We start from the raw sequence: 23,031 nt of genomic DNA, 5'->3' as shown, positions 1-23,031 counted from the left end.
GCTGACAGCTATGGGGTAGGGAAAGGGAGGAGGAACGGAGGGATTGAGCGAAAAAGAAAAAAAAAACTCATGGACACCAACAACAATGTGGTGATTGATGGTGGGGAGGGAGGATTGGGAGAGGTGGAGGAAGGTATGGGGTGGGGGGATAAGTGGTGATGGACAGAGACTTGACTTGGGGTAGTGAACACACAATATAGTGCATAGATGATGTAGAATTGTGCAACTGAAACCTGTATAATTTTGTTAACCAGTGTCATCCTAATAAATTCAATAAAAAAGATATTGTATATAGAGAACCCTAAAGATGCACCAAAAAACTACTAGAACTGATAAATGTATTCAGTAAATTAGCAGAATACAAAATAAATATACAGAAATCAGTTCCATTTTTATACAATAATAATGATCAGAAAATGAAACTAAGAAAACAATTCCATTTACAATTGTATAAAAAAATAAAATACCTAGAAATAAATTTAACCAAGGATGTAAAAGACCTGTACTCATAAAATTATAAGACACTGAAGAAAGAAATTGAAGATGATGTAAATAAGTGGAAGCATATACCATGTTCATAGATAGGAAGAATTAACATCATTAAAATGTCCATACCGAGAACTAAAATGGTAGCATAGGTAAACTTACTGCCTCCCACAACCACATCAAAATTGAAACTAAAATAGAGAACAATCATCATTCAGATCTGCCTTAAATCTAGCTGAATGGGAACCCTACAACTAGAGAAGTAAAGAAGAAAGCACACTAAGACTGGTAGAGGGACCAAGGCACAGAATGGGTTGGCCCGACACCCACATGTGGCGTTTTTTTTTTTATCGGGAGGGATATCTTAGCTGCAAAGTCCTCCCGTGAGGAGCAAGGGGTCCCAGCCCCACACCAAACCCCCAGCCCAGAGTTCCAGAGCTGGGACGATAAGTCCCCTTACCTTGGGGCTGTAAAAACCAGTGGGAATTGTGGCTGAGTGATACAGAAATTGCTGGAGATCCAGGCAGTTCATCTTAAAGGGCCGGCACATGAACTGACTCAAACTCACTCACTCTGAGCTCCAGCCTTGGGACAACAACTTGGGGAGGATCCAGGGACATACTGGGAGGCACTGGTTTGTCTGGAATTGGAGCAAGAAATCGGCAATGGCTTTCTCCCAGACAGGGGTGCTCACAGGGTTCATTGTTCCTATGCTGAGACCTCCCACATTGCAGAGCTGACTGACAGCCATAGCTGAGTTTCCATCAGCCTGGCTCAAACCGTTTACTCCCCCCTGGTGATTCCCTGAAATCCTGCCCCATCCAATTTGTATCCCCACTCAAGCTGTTTGCATATGAACAGCCTGTCCTGGCTCAGGCTTCAGACTTTCCTAAAATCTCTCAAACAAGCAGCCGCTGGTGTCAGCAAGACCCAGCATGAAAAGTAGTCTGCCTTGCTTCACAGCTTGGCCTCTCCTGGGCACTTCCAAGCCCAACACAAGTAGCATCCATCTGCAGATCACTCTGCAGCCCCTGCCAGAGCTACAGCCACAGTGGCTGACTTTGCACCTCCCGGGAGGCCCCAGAGCCAGTGCATCTGATGGACAGCCTCAGACCATACCAGATTACAACTTTATGCATCCATGAGTGACACACTCAAGGGGCATACTCAGTGAGCACCAAAGCCTCACTGAAGCAAGTCCTGCTCCATAGGGTATTTCCTGCACAGCAGTTCTCCCATTGTACTCACAGCTGGTTCTCCCAGCCAATGGCCTGGAGGTCATTTCCTCCCAGTAATGCCAACAGCAATCAGGTCTCAACTACAACAAGACTGTACACACAGCCCACACAGGGGCACACCTAAGAGTGCCCAGTTCAGGTGACTGGGGAGGCTGAGCCACTGGGTCTTACAGGACATCTACTACACAAGGCCACTCTACCAATTCCTGGAGACATAGCAGTTCTACCTAATACACAGAAACAAGCACAGGCAAACAGCCAAAATGTGGACACAAAGAAACATGTCACAAATGAAAGAACAGAAGAAGTCTTCAAAAAAAAGAGCTAAATGAAATGGAAGCAAGGAAATTACTAGATACAGAGTTCAAAACAATGGTGATAAGGTTGCTCAAGGATCTTAATAAGAGTTCAAGGGACTTAGTGAGACTTTCAAGGATCTCAGTGAGAATGTCAAAGACATGAAAAAGGACCAATCAGAAATTAAGCATACACTAACTGAAATGAATAATTTATAGGGATTCAATAGTACAGTAGAGGATTCTGAGAATAAAATCAATGATTTGGATATGAGAAAGCAAATAACACCCAATCAGAAGAGAAAAAAAAATCCAAAAATATGAAGGTAGTGCATGGATCCTCTGGGACAACTTCAAGCATACCAACATTCGCATCATGGGGGTGCCAGAAGGAGGAGAGAGAGAGCAAGATATTGAAAACCTATTTGAAGAAATAATGACAGAAAACTTATCCCACCTGGTGAAAGAAATAGACTTACAAGTCCAGGAAGCACAAAGAGTCTCAATCAAGAGGAACCAAAAGAGGCCGACATCAAGACACATCATAATTAAAATGCCAAAGGTTAAAGATAAAGAGAAAATCTAAAAGCAGCAAGAGAAAAGAAGTTAATAAAGAGAAGGAGGAGGAGGAGGAAGATAAAAGAATATGAACAATAAAATGGCAATAAATACGTATTTATCAATAATTGAATCTAAAAATTAAAATAAATGAACAAGGAATCTAATGAACAAAATAAATGGATGAATAAAATAGAACCAGAGGCATGGAAACATGGGACAGATTGATGAGTCTCAGAAGGAAGGGGTGGAGGGCGATGGGAAGAGATTAACTAAATAACGTATATGCATATATGCATTACCTATGGACATAGACAATAGTGTGGTGATGGCCTGGGGTGAGGTGGGAACCAGGTGGAGGGGGACAATGGGGAGAAGACTGGGGACATCTGTAATATTCTCAACAATACAAATATTTTAAGAAAATAAAATCTCCAAACTATAATAAGCAATCTATAATGCAATGTAATTCCTATCAAGTTACCAGTGGCATATTTCACAGAACTAGAATATTCCAAAAATTTATATGGAACCACAAAAGACACTGAATAGCCACAGATTCTTGAGAAAGAAGAACAAAGTTAGAGGAATCATATTCCTAATATCAAACTATATTACAAGGCTATGAAAATCAAAACAGCATGTTAGCTGACATAAAAACAGACATAGAGATCTATGGAACAGAATAGAGAGCCCAGAAATATACCAATGCTTTTATGGTCAATTAAAATGTGACAAAGGGGGCAAGAACATACAATGGGATAAAGATAGCCTATTCAATAAATGGTGTTGGTTGGGAAAACTGAACAGATAGTTGCAAAAAAAGGAATCTAGACCACCTTCTTACACCCTACACAAGAATAAACTCAAAATGGATTAAAGGCTTAAATGTTAGACTCAAAACCATAAAAATTCTACAAGAAAATATAGGCAGTAAAATCTCAGACATTTCTCATAGCAATATTTTTTCTAATATATCTTCTCTGACAAAGGTAACGACGGAAAAAAAATAAACAAATGAAACTACATCAAACTAAAAAGTTTTTGCACAGCAAAGGTAACCACCAACAAAATGAAAATGGAACCCACTGAATGGGAAAGATATTTGCCAATGATACATTTGATAAGGGGTTAATATATAAAACTTATAAAGAACTTAACAAAACAAACAATCCAATTTAAAAAAAAATGGACACAGGACCTGAATAGACACTTCTCTGAAGAGAACATACAGATGGCCAATAGACATATGAAAATATGCTCAAGGTCACTAATCACAAGAGAAATGCAAATTAGAACCACAATGAAATGTCCCCTCACATCTGTCAGAATGGCTACCTTCAGTAAATCAACAAGCAATAAATGTTGGAGGATGCAGTGAAAAGGGAATCCTAGTGCACTGTCAGTGGAAATGCAAATTGGTGCAGCCACTGTGGAAAGCAGTATGGACTTACCTCAAAATATAAAAATGTAACTACCTATGACCCACTTAAAAAAATATATGCACCCCTATGTTCACTGCAGCATTATTTACAGTTGCCAAGATTTGGAATCAGTAGATAAGTGGCTAAAAAAGGTACAGCCAGTGTGGCTCAGTGGTTGAGCATAGACCTCTGAAGCAGAAGGTCACAGTTCAATTCCCAGTCAGGGCACATGCCTGGGTTGTGTGGTCAATTCCCTGTGGGGGGCATTCAGGAGGCGAGTTGATCAATGATTCTCTCTCATCATTGATGTTTCTATCTCTCTCCCCTTCTCCCTTCCTCTCTGAAATTAATAAAAATACATTTTTTTAAAAAGCTCTAGTATATTTACATAGTGGAATACTATTCAACCACAAAGAAGAAGAAAATCTTACTCTTTGCAGCTGTATTGATGGACCTGGAGAGTATTATGCTAAGTGAAATAAGCCAGTCAGAGAAAGACAAATACCATATGATCTCACTTATATGTGGAAACTAGTGAAAAATAAGCTGACAAACAAAATAGAAACAGAGGCATGGATACATGGAACAGACTGACAGCTGTCAGAGGGGAAGAGTTTGGGGGATTGAGTGATAAAGGTGAAGAGATCAAGCAAAAAATAACTCACAAAAATTATTTTAAATAATCAAACTCATAATGAAATTGAATATTTATTTTAATTTCTCCTGGTAATAGCACTCAACATATAAGAAAAACAAAGTAAGTTGTGAGATTTTGTTTTTCAAAAATTGAAAAGTTGGGTTCTGTATTTAATGGCAACAAGTGGGACATCCGTTTTAGAACTACCATTCAAAAAGTAGTATTTTAAGAAATATATACTATGATTAACATGATGTGTTTTATAGAATGGATACATATCCAAATGCCAATGTGAATATGGAAGAATTATATGTATTAAAAACACATTGGAAAACCAAATGTTCTTTTTTATAAAAAGTAGCTTGAAATAAAAAGGAACTTGCTAGTGAACTGAATAAACTTTCACACATGGGATTTTTCTTTTAAAAATCCCCACCCACCCCACCCACACACACAAAAAAAAACGTGGTTGATTTGAATAGTGCCATTACATGACAGGTCATTTCTGTGCAATGTGGAAGACAGTTATGCAGTCAATGGTCACTTCATAAAGTGCGTCTTTTGAAGACTTGTCTAGTAAAATTGCAATATCAAATATATAAAATACTTAACATAAGACATGCAACAACAAAGCTAACTCATTTAAAGTTTTTAAAACTACTTTTAAAACTTTTGATTCACCAAAAAATAGAGATGTCAAATACAGTAGCATTCTCATTCTCCAACAGTGTGCATTGTATCCTTTTGTTATTTGGTAAATCTTTTGGTATGGAACAAAATTAATGCAGTCTAACAATATTTCTTCTGGCTGTCACTGCAATACGATTCCTCGGGCAGAACAGTTAGGTGCAGAGCAAGAGTTAGATTTTTGGAAGTTTTGGTGCATTAACCACAGGATTTGCCTCCTGTAAGTATCTCCTCCCTGCACTCTTGTAATCATAGGTGCAGCCATGAGTTTCTGCATAGCGATGAGATGCACAGAAGTTGTTTCCACATCTAAAGCACAAAAAAGTTCACATGAATAGTCACATTTTCATTAGAGGCTCGTCTCTGGGAAATCAGAGCTTGACTTCAGGTAGTCCAACAGGAGCCCTGTGGTTCTCTTGAGCAATTGCAGCATGGGCATTTCCCTTCCCCTCTAAACAAGCAAAAGCACCACCCCCAAAAGAACAAGTTAATTGTCTCTTAATAATTATGAGAGTTTATAATAAAGAATCCATTATGGAATGAAATAGGGTATAGACATTTGTGAAGTAGTAAAATAAAAAAACTGGTAAATAGTCTACTATTTAAACCTGGGAGAACTATGAATTTCTGAGAAATTTGTCTAATAAAAAAATTAAATTATGTAAAAGCTAACTAAACCATGAATGAATTTTAAAAAATATTTCTAGCAACAAGATAAGCTGTTCCCATTTGAATAAAATACACTCTAAAAAGTGGCAGTTATTTTTAATATCTGGCCTCAACCTAAGGGCAGACACCATCCTTGAAGCATATTAATCTATGCTAATAAAAGAAATAATTATGGGTAGGAAGAAATTCATTCATTTTTGTAAATATATTATTCATCTGTTTTGAAATAAAAGCATACCATATAATTGTTAAAATTTATACTACATTAATTTTAAATTTAGTCTTTTCTTGTTAAGTTTAAAATAGAATATTAGAGGAGGGATTCTTCCAAGCTATATTAAAACCAAAAAAATTAAGTATATCTATTATAAAACAAAAAAAAAAAGTGTACTCTCCCATTGGTTTAAACCTCCTAATTTAAAGGGCAGGGCAGGATCTCATGAGTTTGGAAATTCATGAGCTATCTAGTTGCTCTTTACTTCAGCCAATTAGAAGGAGTTAAACTGAGGGCTGCCATATAAACATCACTTTCATGATGTTCTGAATAACCAACTTAAAGAACATTTTACATTGTATTCCCAAGTTGGGTTATCACAAAGAAAGCATCTCAACTTTTCCAGCTAGCCAACCTGCCTGCATTCGTAGCTAGTAGCCAGTCCAGTTTTCTTCCCACAAAGAAAACAATGTTTTGCTGTTTTCTTCTTTGTTTGAATAGGGGCTTGCACAGGTGGGAGAAGATGAGTACATTCTCCTGTGTAGAGAAAGGAAACCTTGATTAATACAGGCATAAAATTCTAAATGGGAGATACTATTAAGCAAAACACAAGCAAACTTTTATTTCATAAAAATTAATTTGTGCTATTTTTCTATCTAAAATTATTTACAGAATCTGCAAGTGAAGATGCAGTAGAACTGTGAAACACAAAAGGCCAAGCTGTGGATTAGGACAGGACAGACTTGAATATGGATCAAGGAAAAATAAGTATAACATTAAAAGTGAATATACTACAATAATCAAAACAGTGTGGTACTGGCATAGACAGTCATATAGATCAATGTTACACAATTAGAGAATCCAGAAATAAACCCTCACATATACAGTCAAATAGTTTTTGATAAGTGTGACAATACCATTCAATGGGAAAATAATAGTCTTTTTAATTTAACAATAGGTCTGGTAAAAGTGAATATATACATGGAAACAAGTAAAATTAGACCCATACATTATAACATATGTAAAAATTTATTCAAAATATATCTAAGACCTAAATGTAAGACCTAAGTCTATAAAACTCCTAGAAAAAAAAAATAGGTGAAAATCTTCACAACACTGGATTTAGCAATGCTTTATTAGACATGATACCAAAGGCACAGACCACAAAGAAAAAATAGGCAAATTGGACTTCATGAAAATTAATAACTATTGTGTATCAAAAGACATTATCAACAGAGTAAAAAGGCAACTTACAGAATGGGAGAAAATATTTGCAAATCATCCTATTTAATAAAGAGCTAATATGCAAATGATCCTCACACCCTCGCACCCTCATGCCCTCGCACCCTCACGCCAGGGCTGGGGACCTGAGGCCAGGCCGGGGGACCTGAGGCTGCACCCCCCACCCAGCAGGGCTTGATGGGGGACCTGAGGCCATGCCCCCCAGCCCTGCGGGGCTTGACAGGGGTGGAGACAGCCAGATCTGGGTCTCGTGCGATTTTGAGGCACTTGTGGGTGGGCAGGGACTTGACTCTGGGTTCCGCGGCATGCCCCAGACTCTGGCAGGAGAGAGATTTTCATATACATTTTACTAATTTTCTTTCATCTCTGACACTTCTATTATAGAGAAAGGGCAAATAGCAATATTAAAATATTTCCTCTAATTAATTCCCTTTCAATGTGCATGAATTTTGTGCACTGGGCCACGAGTCTATATAATAAAAGCCCAGTGACCGTTATGGCAGAACGACAAGAATGACTGGTCATTATGATGCACACTGACCACCAGGGGGCAGATGCTCAATGCCGGAGCTTTCCTCTGGTGGTCAGTGCGCTCCCACAGCTGGAGCGCTGCTCAGCCAGAAGCTGGGCTCATGGCTGGCAAGCACAGCGGCGGTGGCAGGAGCCTCTCCCGCCTCCACGACAACGCTAAGGAGCAGCGAGTCAAGCAGTAAGGAGCAAGCAGGCGGGCGGTTAGAAGTGAGAGGTCCCAGATTGCGAGAGGGCTCAGGGCAGGCTGAGGAATACCCCCCACCCCCATGCATAAATTTTGTGCATTGGGCCTCTAGTATATTTGATAAAGGATCAATATCCAGAATATACAGAGAATAGCTAAAACTTAACAACAAGAAACAAGCAACCCGATTAAAAAATGGGCAAATGATTTAAATAGACATTTCTCTAAAGAAGATATATGAATGGCTAAATATACATACAACACAATACTCAGGGAAATGCAAGTTAAAACCACAATAAGATACCACCACACACCTGTTAGGATATCCACTACAAAAAAAAAGGAAGGAAGGAAAAGAGGGAGGCAGAGAGGGAGAGAGGGAAAGAGGGAGGAAGGAAGGCAGGAAGGCAGGAAAGCAGGAAGGAAGGAAGGAAGGAAGGAAGGAAGGAAGGAAGGAAGGAAGGAAGGAAGGAAGGAAGAAGAAGGAAGGAAGAAAGGAAGGAAGGAAAGAAGTAACAAGTATTGGTGAGAATGTGAAGAAATTGGAAACTGTGTACATTGTTGGTGGGAATGCAACATGGCACAGCCATTATGGAAAACAGTATTACTGACAAGCATGGTTATGCTACACAGAAAAGCTATCATTTAGAATCAAAGGACAAATAAAGAGCTTCACGGATAAGAAAAAGCTAAAGGAGTTCATTACCGCCAAACCAGTATTGTAAGAAACTAGAGGCCAGGTGCATGACATTCATGTACTGGGGGCAGGGGCAGGGGGAAGCGGGAGTCCCTCAGCCCAGCCTGCGCCCTCTCGCAGTCTGGGACCCCTCAGGGGATATCTGCCATCCAGCTTAGGCATGCTCCCTACGGAGCGGGCCTAAGCCAGCACGTGGACATTCCCTGAGGGGTCCTTGGTGCTGCCACGGAGGCAGGAGAGGCTCCCTCTACTGCTGCTGTGAGCCTGGCTTCTGGCTGAGTGGTGCTCCCCCTGTGGGAGCACACTGACTACCAGGTGGCAGCTCCTACATTGAGCGCCTGCCCCCTGGTGGTCAGTGCATGTCATAGTGACTGGTCATAATGCCATTCAGTTGATTTGCATATTAGCCTTTTATTATATAGGATGATAAATAGGCTTCTTTAAAAATATATATAAATATATAATATGAATAATAAAATTACCGTAACTACATACCTATCAACAATAATTTTAAATGTAAATGCATTAAATGTTAAAATCAAAAGACATAGGGTGGCTGAATGGATAAGAAAACAAGACTCTTACATACACTATTGACAAGAGACTCAATTCAGATGGAAAGACGAACAGACTGAAAGTAAAGTGATGGGAAAAGATATTCCATGAAAATGGAAACGAACTAAAAAGCTGTGGTAGCAATTACTTATACCAGGCAAAACAGATTTTAAAACAGGCTATAACAAGAGAAAAGTAGGACCCAGCAATTTCACCTCTGGGTATTTATCCAAAGAAACCCAAAACACTAATTTGAAATGACATATGCATCCATATGTTCACTGAAGCATTATTTACAATAGTCAAGATATGGGAGCAACCTTACTGTTCATCAATAGATGAATGGATAAAAAAGTGCTACATATACACAATGGAATATCCCTCAGTGACAAAAAGAAATGAAATCTTGCCATCTGGAACAACACGAATGGACTGGACCTAGAGGATACTGTGCTGAGTTAAATAAGTCTGACAAAGACAAATGCCATATGATTTCATTTATATGTACAATCTAATAAACAAAAAAACAAACAAATAAATAAATAAATGGACAAACAAAATCATATATATAGAAAACATTTTGATGGTTGCAAGATATAAGGAAGGTTAGGTGGAAAGGGTGAAAAGGGAGAAAGGATTAAGAAGTACAAACTGAATGGACAGAGGAGGTGAGAAAGGCAGGTCCAGAATGAAGCTGAGTTCACACTCTTAACAGTGAACCCGGAGGTGCTCTGGGCAATTAAAAAATTGATTTGGAACTGGTGGAAGCCAGCCTTGTTACACAGCTGCACCCTCTCACATGCACCCACACCCAGCAGAGGCAGCCACAAACTGCAGATCACTTGGTAGCTCCACACAGGTACCCCAGGGCTGGTCACAGGTAGTATCTGACATTGGGCTGTGCTGGAGTTCTTCTCAAAAGTCCCCAGAACCAGCACACCCAGTGGCAGGCTTCAGACCACACCAGAGCACAATCCAATTAGCTTCACAGTGGCACATCAAACAGGAGATCCTAGCAGGCACCAGACACTGGGCCAATTCCCCTTTGTGGAGTCAGCTGTCAACAGCTGCTTGAACACTGTTGTTGGGGTCAATTCTCATAATCAGCCAGCCTGACAGTCAACTCACCTACAAACAGGCCAACAGCAATCAAGACACAACTACAACAAGAGGGCTCACAAAATCACACAAGAAACATTCCTGGAGCATCCAGTTCAGTTGACCACGGAGATTATGCCACTGAGCCCCAGAAGACATCTACTATAATAAGCCACCATTCCACAACTGGGAATCACAACAGATCTACCAAATACACAGAAACAAATACAGCAAGGCAACTAAAATGGAGGGCAAAGAAACATGGCCCAAATGAAATAACAAAATAAATCCCCAGAAAAAGAACTCAATAAAATGAAGGCAACCAAGCTACCAGATGCAGAGTTCAAAACGAAGGTTATAAGGATGCTCAAGGAATTTAGAGGAAAAATGGATGATCACAGTGAGAACTTAAACAAAGTAAACATAAAAAGGGATATAGAAACCATAAAAAAGTCAGAAATAAAAAATACATTATCTCAAATGGAGAGTACACTAGAAAGAATCAACAGCAGGTTAGATGAAGCAGAGGATCGAGTCAGCAATTTGAAGGACAAGATAGCACAGTGGTCGGCAAACTACGGCTCACGAGCCACATGCGGCTCGCGAGCCACGGTTTGCCGCTCTGTTGACTAAACGAGTTTGCCAACCACTAACCTAGAATCTCAATTCCAATAATTATAGGCTATTGTTGTTCCTTGTGATTAAGCCCCTATCCCAGTGGTCAGCAAATTCATTAGTTAACAGAGCGGCAAACCGCGGCTCACAAGCCACATGTGACTCGCGAGCCGCAGTTTGCCAACCACTGAGATAGCAGAAAACACCCAAGCAAAGCTGAAAGAAAAAAAAAATTTAAAAAGAAAAAAAATTTTTAAATAATTAAAAAGAAAGTCTAAGGTACCTCTGGGACATCAAGTGTAACAACATCCGCATCATAGGGGTACCAGAAAAAGGAAATAATGATCAAAGGATTGAGAACCTATTTGAAGAAATGACAGAAAATTTCTCTAACCTGGTGAAGGAAATAGGCATACAAGCCCGAGAAGCGCACAGTCCCAAACAAGATGAACCCAAAGAGGCCCACACCAAGACACATCATAATTAAAAAGTCAAAAGTTAAAGACAAAGAAAGACTCTTAAAAGCAGCAAAAGTAAGAAAGTCAGTTACCTACAAGGGAGGTCACCTGATTTCCCAATATAAACTTTGCCAGAAGGGATTGGCACAAAATATTCAAAGTAAGAACCTACAACCAAGTTTACTCTCCCAAGCAAAGCTATCATTTAGAATTGAAGGACAGACAAAGAGCTTCCCAGACAAGAAAAAGTTAAGGAACTTCATTACCATCAAACTAGTATTATAGGAAATGTTAAAGAAACTTCTAAAGAGATTCCAAATGGCTTCAGAGTAGGTGCAAACTACACTTACCTGCTCCAGGTAAAAATTGGATTTACATCTAATTATAAAGCAATCAACCTGAATAATCAACTGAAGTCTTGCTGAACTGAAATATTATACCAAGGATTTCCAAAAAAAGCCACATAGAGACTGGTAAGAAGCGCGAAGACCCAAAGAGAGTTGGACCCCACAACTATGTACGACAGCTGAGAAGCCAGAAGATATCTTGGCTGCAAAACTCTCTCCTCCCGGGTGTGAGGAGTATCAACCCCACACATGGATTCCCAATCCAGAGCAACAGAGACAGGAAGAGGAGCCCACAGAGCATCTGGTGGTCAAAATCAGTGAGGATTCAGCCCACCTGGGAGAAAAGGGAGTCAGCTAGAGACCCAGATGCCACCTTCTCAGGGTCCAGTACTCCTATTGTTACAGCACCAGCCTGGTCCTCCAGCTAGTGATGACACCACTCTGTCATGAGCAGGTCCTGCAGAGGGGTCTGCTGGCTGCAACCAGTGGGGACCTTTGGCAAGCTCTTTTTCTGGAGAAGTTCTTGGTGCAGACTCAGAGAGTGATTGAACTGTTTAACTTTAAAAAGGTGACCATTTCTTCCCACCTTAAGTGCACAACTGGCTCACCCCTCCCCACCTGTTGAATCACTAGCATGCCCTACCACTTGTGGCACTGCCCTGCTGAGTTCAGTCTCCCAGGGGGATCTGAGGGCCATGCAGAGCTGGGACTTTCAAAAGGTCTCCCAAGGAGACTTTTTTCCAGGAAACAGAAGGGCTGGTGCTAGGTTGTGTGTAGCTACATAGAGGCAGAAGGGAGGAAAGAGCGGGAGCGGGGGGACACTTCCATCTTCCTTGGGAGCTCAGTCCCACCCTATCATGGGAGTGGGAATAAGTGCTCGTGCCCCTCCTACAGGCTTTCCAGCAACACCCCCAACAGGAGAATGAATGAGCCCTCCCAATTCCCAGAGGCCCCACCCCACTGAGCTCACTTCTGTGGGGGAAAAGTGTGCTGCTCAGAGCTGGGACATTCAGAGTGTGTCTCCCTCAGAGGCTATTGTCTGGGACCGGGATGAAGTCCTTGGCCCCCACCTGAGGGAGACTTTTGATATGCTCTCCGGAGCCCTGGTGGCTCTACCCCGTTGAGCTTGCTTCTGCAGAGGGGATGACTGGCTGCACTCACCCTGAAACTATGGTGTGCTCCTCCTGGGGAAGCCAGGCTTGGTGACTCTGGCAGAGACTTAGTGGCTTGGCTCTGGAGTAAGGGACTTCCTCATTGAGTGCCTGACTATGTGGCTCCCAGGTAGGGGACCACTAGCCCTGTCCTCCTGATCCCAGTTACACCACCCTACCAAGCTTGTGACCTGTGGAAGGGCCTGGGCCCACTCTACAGTCTTGCTTTGAAAAGCTCTGGAGGAAGACCTGGCAACACCTGGGGGAAGCAGGGGGGCGGGTGGAGAGAAGCTGACATATAGAGGCAGACCTCAGGGAGCCTAAGACCTTTTACAGATCTGCCCCCAGCTCTAATCTGGAGGAAGGTAACCCTTGTACACAGATTGGCCCCTCCAAGCACACCCAGGCCCAGTAGATGCAGACACAAACAGTAAATAGCATGGTAGCTACAAATTGGTAGCCCAAGGCCCGTTATACACATCTGACATCAACCTGTACCTGAGCCCTGCCCAAGTGAAATCAGAACCAACACAACCAGTGGTGGGCTTCAGACAACACCAGAACTCGACCCAACTAGCCACACAAACAGCACACCCAAAAGGGGATTTTGGCAGGTATCAGACTCTGCTGGGAACAGTTTCACCTTGGGGGTCAGCCCCTGCACAATGACTCATACTCAAGGATTGAGGTTTATCCTAATAGTCAGCCACCCTGAAGGGTTAACTCCACACAAGAAAGAATCAACAGAATTCAAGACTCAATTACAACAGGAGGGTGCACATAACCAACAAGAAACATTCCTGGAGCCCAGGTGATCTGGAAGTTTATACCACTATGCTAAGGTGACCAGATTTTTTTTTAAATTTCTTTATTGATTAAGGTGTCACATATTTGTCCTCATCCCCCCATTCCCATCCCACACACCTCCCCACGGATGCCCCAACCCCCTGTTGAACTTAACCATTGGATAGGCTCATATGCATGCACACAAGTCCTTTAGTTGATCTCTCCCCCCTCCCCCCACCCTCCCCTATCCTCCCTCTGAGGCCCGATAGTCCGATCAATGCCTCCTTGTTTCTGGTTCTGTTCTTGTTCATCAGTCTATGTTGTTAATCATTTCCCCTAGATGAGCGAGATCATGTGTCACTAGATATATACTTATAAGAACTGAATGTGAGATGAGCAATAATAGTTATGCTGACAGGCAAATGAATCAGTCTGTAGTGAGTTTCTTTCTGGACCAACAGTTCTTTTGAGACCCAATTTCAATGTCCACCAGTTCCTTATGTGTACATGTCAGCACTGACCCCTCAGCTCTGGATGGTGGACAAATGGTGGTAACGGAGGTCCGACTCCCTCTGGATTGGTCTCGGCCGGACCCAGGGGCACGGCTTCACCCGGACTCAGGGGCACGTGGCCTCACCCAGACCCAGGGGGCGCGTGGCCTCACCCAGGCCCGGGACCCAGCCTCACCCGGATCCAGGGGCACACGGCCAAACCCGGACCCGGGATCCGGCTTCACCTGGACCCAGAGGCGCGTGGCCTCACCCGGACCCAGGGGCGTGTGGCCTCACCCGGATCCAGGGGCACACGGCCTCCACCGGACCCAGGGGCGCATGGTCTCACCCAGGCCCGGGGCCCAGCCTCACCCGGATCCAGGGGTAAGGTGACCAGATTTTAACATTGGTAAAGCGGGACACCATTGACGGGGGGGGGGGGGGGGGTAGTTCTTGATTAAAAATTTGGTCTATATGGAGCAACAAAAATTTTCATAGAACGCAAAAATAGTATTATAATATATTTTTTTAAATTTCAACATAAGTACAATTTTCAAATATAATAAATAAAAAATTATGTATAGTATTATTTTATTCTTTGGCATATTTCTCATTTGAGTGAATTTTTTTTAGTAGATTGCTGTCGTTGTTTAAAAGGTCATGAATTTGCCGTAACGTAAGTCGTAAGTGTCACTTTCAAGGCCGGCACTAGACTTTTTGCCGCCACTATAAAATATAAATAATATGAGTACTGTCTGCTAAATTCAAGAAAATTTATGTATTTATGAAATAAATAAATAAATCACTTACCTAAATTATCTGAATAGCTGATTTGTAATGACATCGCTTGTTTAACAAGCTTACTAGCACACAGTACGATGTGTATCGTCTGAGAGACAGTTACAAAATGTTTTCGTCGTTGCCAATCCCAAAAAATGCCATTGTTCATTAAGTCCAAACAATGGTGGTCGAATTCTAACAACTGATCAACAATGCAAACTTTGATAAGCAGTTCTCAATAATCAGTTCTCAACAATTATTTGTTATTATTAAAGTTTAACCTTTTGCACTCGGATGTCGAGTGTGACTCGACACGGTTAGCATTAGAATAAAGGAATTGAGAAAAAAGCAAGCGAGTGCAAAGGGTTAACATTATAAAATTAACAAAAATAATATAAAACTCATATCCTGACTAAATAGCCACATGGCCGCCGAAAACCGTATATTCCTTTCCCGTTCTCCCGCTGTTCCCTAGCTTGTCGTGCATTCTTTCCAAAAATCGGGACTTTTTTAAAACGCCGCAGGACATGGGACAAATTGTTAAAAATCGGGACTGTCCCGCCAAAAGCGGGACATCTGGTCACCTTACACTATGCCCAACAAGACACCTACATCATAACAAGTTTGGGAGTCATAGCAGATCTACCTAATACAGTGGAACCTCTGTTTTTGAACTTAATTCATTCTGGAAGGCTGTTTGAGAAGCGATTTGTTCAAAAATTGAATCATTTTTTCTCATTAAAAATAATATAAGTTGAATTAATCCATTTCAGACCCCTAAAACTACAAAAAGAGGCTCACAAAAATCACACAAGAAACATTCCTGGAGCATCCAGTTCAGGTGACCAGGGAGATTATGCCACTGAGCCCCAGAAGATTCTGTTTTAACCTTTCTTATATACAGTTCATGTCTAATGTACTATTTAATCTAACACTTCTTTTCTTAAATTTATCAAACCACCCCATACTAGCTTTAAAGGAATCACTTTTAGGCTTGTGCCAGGGGTATCTTTCAGGTCAGCAAGCAGCCTCTTTGTTTTTTCACATATCATTGCCTCTGAAATGCTGTCACTGACTAACTGCTTTTTGTTTACCCAAATGAACAAGTTTTCCTACCTATTCTATTGCCTGTTATCATTGTTTTTTTCACACCCTTAGCAACATTAGCACTCTTGATGGGCTCTTTGTGTTTTAAAATTGTGCTAACTGATTGATTTCACCAGCAACAAGAGCATTCTCTCCTTTGTTTGTTGTCTAAGAGACACTTTCTGTCATGCTGGGGTATCAGCATGAAAGGGTTATCAGGTCGAAACTCGAAGTTTGATTCAACAACTGAGACATTTTTTTCTGTGAACAACTTGGTAGAGAACCAAACTGTTCTAGATGGGAGATGTTCAAGAAATAAGATTTGACTGTACACAGAGACACACAATGGAGAGACAAAGAAATATGCCCCAAATGAAAGAACAAGAGAAATCCCCAGAAAAGGAATTAAATTAAATGGAAACAACCAAGATATCAGATGCAGAGTCTAAAATAATGGTTATAAGGATGCTCAAGGATCTTAAGGGAAGAATGAATGATTTCAGTGAGAACTTAAAGAGAAGGTAAACATAAAAAAGGACATAGGAACCATAAAAAACAGTCAGAAATTAAAAATTCAATATCTGAAATGAAAGATACACAAGATGGAATCAACAGCACTTAGGTGAAGCAGAGAATCAAATCAGTGATTTAGAAGACAAGATAACAGTAAACACCCAAGCAGAGGATCAAAAAGAAAAGCGAATTACAAAAATGAGGAGAGTCTAAGGGACCTCTGGGACAACATCAAGGGTAACAACATCCGTATTATAGGTGTACCAGAAGGAGGAGAGGGTGAGCAAATGATTGAAAACTTGTTTGAAGAAATAATGCTGAAAATTTACCCAACCTAATGAAAGAAAAAGTCATACAAAGTTCAGGAAGCACAGAGTCTCCTAGTCAAGATAAACAAAAACAGACCTACACCAAGACACATCATATAATTAAAATGGCAAAGGTTAAAGACAAAGAGAGAATCTTTTTTTTTCTTCAAAGAGAGAATCTTAAAAGCAGCAAGGGAGAGATACTTAGTTACCTACAAGGGAGCTCCCATAAGGCTCTCAGCTGATTTCTCAACAGAAACACTTCAAGCCTGAAGGGATAGGCATGAAATATTCAAAGCGATGAAAACCAATGACCTACAACCAAGATAACTCTATCCACCAAGGCAATCTTTTAAAATTAAAGAAGAAATAAAGAGCTTTCCAGACCAAAAAAAAAAAGTAAATGAGTTCATTCTATTAAAATCGGTATTGCAAACATTGTTAAAAAGCCTGCTTGAAGAAGAAGAAAGAGAGAGGGGAACATAGATATAAAGAATAAAATGACAATAAATAAGTACCTATCAATAATAATCTTAAATGTAAATGGATTAAATGCTCCAATCAGGAGATATAGGGTAGCAGAATGGATAAGAAAATATGACCCATATATGTGCTGTGTATAAGAGACCCACCTCAAAGCAAAAGATACACATAAACTGAAAGTAAAGTGCTGGAAAACAATGTTCTGTGAAAATGGAAATGAAAAAAAAAGCTAAGGTAGCAATACTTATGTCAGACAAAATAGGCTTCAAAACATGGCTATAACAAGAGGCAAAGATTGTCACTACACAATACTAAAGGGTTCAAGCCAACAAGAAGCTATAACCCTTGTATACATACATGTACCTAACATAGGAGCCCCTAAGTATATAAAAAATATTAGTTTTGAAACCATAAAAATCCTAGAAGAAAACATTGCAGTACAATCTCAGACATTTGTCTTAGCAATATTTTTTTCTAGTATATTTTCCCAGGCAAGGGAAACAAAAGAAAAAATAAACAAATGGGACTACATCAAACTAAAAGTTTTTGCATAGCAAATGGAACCAACAACAAATTAAAAAGACAACCCACTGAATGGTAGAACATATTCACCAATGATACATCTTATAGAGGTTAATATCCAAAATTTATTATTTTTTCTTAATATTGAGGTGTGTTTTTTCTTAATATATTTTTATTGATTCCAGATAGGAAGGGAGAGGGGGAGATAAAAACATCAATGATGAGAGAATCATTTTTCAGCTGCCTCCTGCACACCCCCTACAGGGGATTTTGCCCTCAACCAGGCATGTGCCCTTGACCAGAATCAAACCCAGGACCCTTCAGTCCGCAGTCCGATGCTCTGTCCACTGAGTCAAACTGGCTAGGGCTAATCTCCAAAATTTATAAAGAATTCAGACACCTCAGCACTCAAAAAACAAACAATCCAATTAAAAAGTGGGCAGAGGACCTGAATAGATACTTCTCCAAAGAGGATATGCAAATGGCCAAGAGACATATGAAAAAATGCTCAACATCACTAATTATCAGAGAGATGCAAACTAAAATGACAATGAGATACCACCTCACACCTGTCAAAATGGCTACCATCAATAAATCAACAAACAACAGTGTTGGCGAGGATGTGGAGAAAAGAGAACCCTAGTGCACTGCTGGCGGGAATGCAGACTGGTACAACCACTATGGAAAACAGTGTGGAGTTTCCTCAAAAAAAAGAAAAATTAAAAATGGGACTGCCATTTGACCCAGTGACCCCACTTCTAGAAATATATCCTAAGAAGCCTAAAACACCAATCAGGAAGACGATATGCACCCCTATGTTCATAGCAGCATTATTTACAACTAGAGGCCCGGTGCACAAAATTCATGCATGGGCAGGATCCCTAGGCCTGGCTGGTGATCAAGGCAGATCGGGCCTTCCTTCCCCTGGCTGCCGGTTGGGGCCTTCCTTCGTTCCGCACCACCCCCTGGTGGTCAGCGCACGTCATAGCAAGTGGTTGAACTCCCAGTCAGTTGAACTCTTGAGGGGACAATTTGCATATTAGCCTTTTATTATATAGGATAACTAGGATCTGGAAGCAGCCCAAGTGCCCATCAGTAGATGAGCAGATAAAAAAGCTGTGGAATATTTACATAATGGAATACTACTTGGCCATGGAAAAAAGGAATCTTACCTTTTGCAACAGCATAGATGGACCTGGAGATTATTTTGCTAAGTAAAATAAGCCAGTCAGAGAAGGACAAATACCATATGATCTCACTCATATGTGGAATCTAATGAACAAAATAAGCTGACAAACAAAACAGAAACAGGGGCATGGATACATGGAACAGATTGACAGCTGTCAGAGGGGAGGGAGTTTGGATATGGATAAAAGAAGGTGAAGGGATTAAAAACTAAAATTTAAAAATCATACTGTAGGACTTCACTTATAGTGGAATCTAAAGAACAAAATAAACGAACAAACAAAATAGAAACAGAATCATAGATACAGAGAACAGAGTAATGATTGCCAAGAGGATAGTGGGATTGGGATAGTTGAGTAAAAAGATGAAGAGATTAAGAAGTACAAATTGGGCCCTGGCAAGTGTGGCTCAGTTGGTTGGAGCATAATCCCGTACACTGAAAGGTTGTGGGTTTAATTCCCGTTGTGAGTTTGATCCTGTTTGGATCACGTATGGGAGGCAACCAGTCCATGTTTCTTTCTCTCTTTCTCTCCCCCTTATCCTCTCTCTAAAATCAATATGATGTTCTCGGGTGAGGATTAAGAAAAAAAGAAGTAGAAGTTGGTAGTTATGTAACAGTCACAGGGTTGTAAATTACAGCAGAGTCAATAATATTGTAATAACTCTATATGGGGCCAAATGGATACTTGAAATATCAGGACAACCACTTTGTAAAGTATATGATTATCTAAGCACTATGCTGTATACCTGAAACTAATATAGAATAATATTGAATGTAAACTGTTATTAAAATTATTTTAATTTTAAAAATGATTTAAAAGAAGTACAGCCCTAGCCAGTTTGGCTCAGTGGATAGAGTGTCAGCCTGCAGACTAAAGGGACCCAGGTTCGATTCTGGTCAAGAACACATGCCCAGGTTGCAGGCTCAATTCCCAGTAGAGGGCATGCAGGAGTCAGCCAATCAATGATTCTCTCTCATCATTGATGTTTCTATCTATCTCTCCTTCTCCCTTCCTCTCCGAAATCAATAAAAATATATATTAAAAAAAAAATAAATAAAAGAAGTACAAATTGGTAGTTACAAAACAGTCATATCATTGTAACTATAGAATAGGGAATATGATCAATAATATTGTAATAATTATCTATGGTGTAAAATGGGTACTAGATTTATTGGGTAGTCACTTTGTAAACTATATAAATGTCTAATCACTATGTTGTATACCTGAATAACTTGTATGTTAACTGTAATTTAAAAATAAGAAAAGTATTTATAAAAAAGAAAGAAAACAGTATGGCGGTTCCTCAAAAAATTAAATATAGAATTACCATAAGATCCAGCAATTCCACTTCTACGTATATGCTCAGAAGAATTGAAAGCAGGGTCTCAAAAGGATATCTATATACTCATGTTCATAGCAGCATTATTCATAATAGCTAAAATGTGAACTCAACGCAAGTGTCCACCCACAGATGCACAGATAAGCAAAATGTTTTATGTATATACAAGGGAACATTATTTAGCCTTAAAAAGTATGGAGATTCTGACACATGCTACGACATGGATGAACCATGACGTTATGCTAAGTGAAGTAAGCCAGATTCAAAATAACTACTACTGTATAATTTCACTTATATGCAGTAGGTAGGGTAGTTAAAATTATAGAAACAGAAAATCGAATGATGGTTTCCAGGGGCTCGGGAAAGGGGTAAATGAGGTAGTATTTAATGAGTTCAGTGTTTCAGCTTTTCACGATAAAAAGAATTCTTGAGGTAGATGGTGGCAAGGGTTGCCCAACAATGTGAATGTACTTACTGCCACTGAATTAGACATTTATGACTAAAACAGTAAATTTTGTCATGTGCACTTTACCACAATAAAAAATTCTAAAAAAAGAAGTGGATGTAAGACTTTAGGACCTTGGGTTTTATATAGTGAAAAAGAACCCTAAGGATCTCTTTAAAGACATAAAACTCTCTTTGGTCAGTGTTGCACAGTGGTTGGAGAATTAGCCCAGGCACCAAAGGGTGTCAGGTTCAATTCCTGGTCAAGGGCTCAATCAAGGGTGAGTACTTGGGTTACAGGTTTCATCCCTGGCCCCAGTCAAAGCATCTTCAGGAGGCAACCAATCTCTTTCTCTCTCCCTCTTCCCCCCTCCTTCCCTCCCTTCCACTCTCTCTAAAAAAATTAATGGAAAAAAATATCCTCAGGCGGGATTAACAAAAAGAAAAAAAAAGACATAAAACTTATATAACAGCTATAATATACAAAATATCCTTTGGAACCTTGGGGCTATAGGGGCGGTATATCTTTGTAATGAGTTTCCTATCCTAGTCTGAGTATTAAAACACAAAAGGTGATGACAGTAACAGCTGCCTTGGAAAGAGGACTGGTTGGTGGGCCTTTAAGGTGTTACTGGCACAATGGGGTGCTAATGCTATAGTCAGGTCTGCTACTATTCCTTGGAAAGGGCTGGTCCTAGAAATGGTCCTTTTCTTTTATCCAGTTCATCAAAAGGAACTCTTATACCAACCTTGATATTGGATCATGATAAGGTTAAGAAACGACTTTCTAGGGTACTTTGTCAAAACCCACCCAGCAGCCCAGCGTGGCTCTAAAGTGGCCAGTGCCTGGGAGCATTGGGAACTGCATGTTAATTCTTCACTCATCTTTTCTTTTCACACAGACCATATTCCTTCCCAGGCCTCAGACATCTAAATTTCATTTTAGTTTTATTTGTCAAATACGTCCTACCGTCAGTTCTCATAGTCATTTTCTTAAGTGGAACAAAGTTTGGGAAGTTTACTCTGCACATACTACAGAGAAGGTTCTTAGCATTTTTTGAAATTCAACAATATGCACAATGATATGGTTATTAGTCTTACATTATTTTTAAAATTATCTATAGCTTACCTACTCTTTTACCTGCTGCTGCATTATTTCCACTCATTCCAATACCACGGGCAGACTACAATTAAAACAGAAAACATCTACGGTGTGAATTAATGGAGAACAGAATTAAAGATCACCAAGCATGGAATTCTTGTACTTTATTACAAAAATGCTGTTGGACTTTCATTTAAAATTATCTAACTGAATTTTAATTAAATTAACTTGGAACCTGATTCTTACATCCAGCAATATTGTACTAATTACTTATGTTTAAAAGAGTATAATTTAATGGCTCAAATAAAAGTTCTCATTTGGGGAAAAATTAATAAAAACAGCATTTAAAAATACAGTATTCCCCTCATCCATGGTTTTGCTTGCCAGTTTCAGTTACCTAAAGTTAACCAATATTTAGTCTAAAAATATTAAATGGAAAATTCCAGAAATAAACAATTCATAAATTTTAAATTGCATGAGTAGCAGAAATCTCACTCTATCCTGCCCAGGATGTGAATCATCATTTTGTCCAGAATATCCAAACTTAGTTGATCTCATGTGGGCATTATATCATCTCACATTATCACAAGTAGAAGAAGGGTGAGCCCAATACAATAAAATATTTTGAGAGAAAAATCATGTTCACATAACTTTTATTATAGTATATTGTTATAATAGTTCTATTTTATTAGTCATTGTTATTAATATCTTACTGTGACTAATTTATAAATTAAACTTTATCACAAATATGTATGTACAGGAAAAACATAGTATATATAGAGTTTGGTATTATCATGGTTTCAGATATCCACTGCAGGTATTGGAACATATCCCCCACACCTTGGGGCTGGGGGGAGGGGGGTTGGGGGGGAAGGCGGGGAACTACTGTAATAAGTTGTCTAC

General features: G+C 39.9%; 1 protein-coding gene across 2 annotated transcripts in view; it reads right to left on the bottom strand.

Annotated features, from left to right (window-relative positions):
• Positions 1–5,280: 5,280 nt before the first annotated feature.
• The window catches only part of ZFAND4 (zinc finger AN1-type containing 4), a 118,858-nt gene continuing 101,107 nt past the window's right edge, over positions 5,281–23,031 (bottom strand). Inside the window, exons 8-10 of one of the 2 annotated variants that reach the window (XM_054729223.1) lie at positions 22,156–22,210; positions 6,629–6,746; positions 5,281–5,635 (exon numbers count right to left, since the gene is read on the bottom strand). In XM_054729223.1, coding sequence (XP_054585198.1) covers positions 5,500–5,635; positions 6,629–6,746; positions 22,156–22,210 — 309 coding nt within the window. In that variant the 3' untranslated portion in view covers positions 5,281–5,499. The remainder of the gene's footprint in view (positions 5,636–6,628; positions 6,747–22,155; positions 22,211–23,031) is intronic. The other variant, XM_028156868.2, reaches the window with a different exon arrangement.

This window comes from Eptesicus fuscus, chromosome 17, assembly GCF_027574615.1.
Source record: "Eptesicus fuscus isolate TK198812 chromosome 17, DD_ASM_mEF_20220401, whole genome shotgun sequence".
In the NCBI taxonomy this organism is placed as follows: Eukaryota; Metazoa; Chordata; class Mammalia; order Chiroptera; family Vespertilionidae; genus Eptesicus; species Eptesicus fuscus.
The sequence above is the reverse complement of the archived record's forward strand: the minus strand, read 5'-3'. Positions and strand labels throughout refer to the sequence as shown.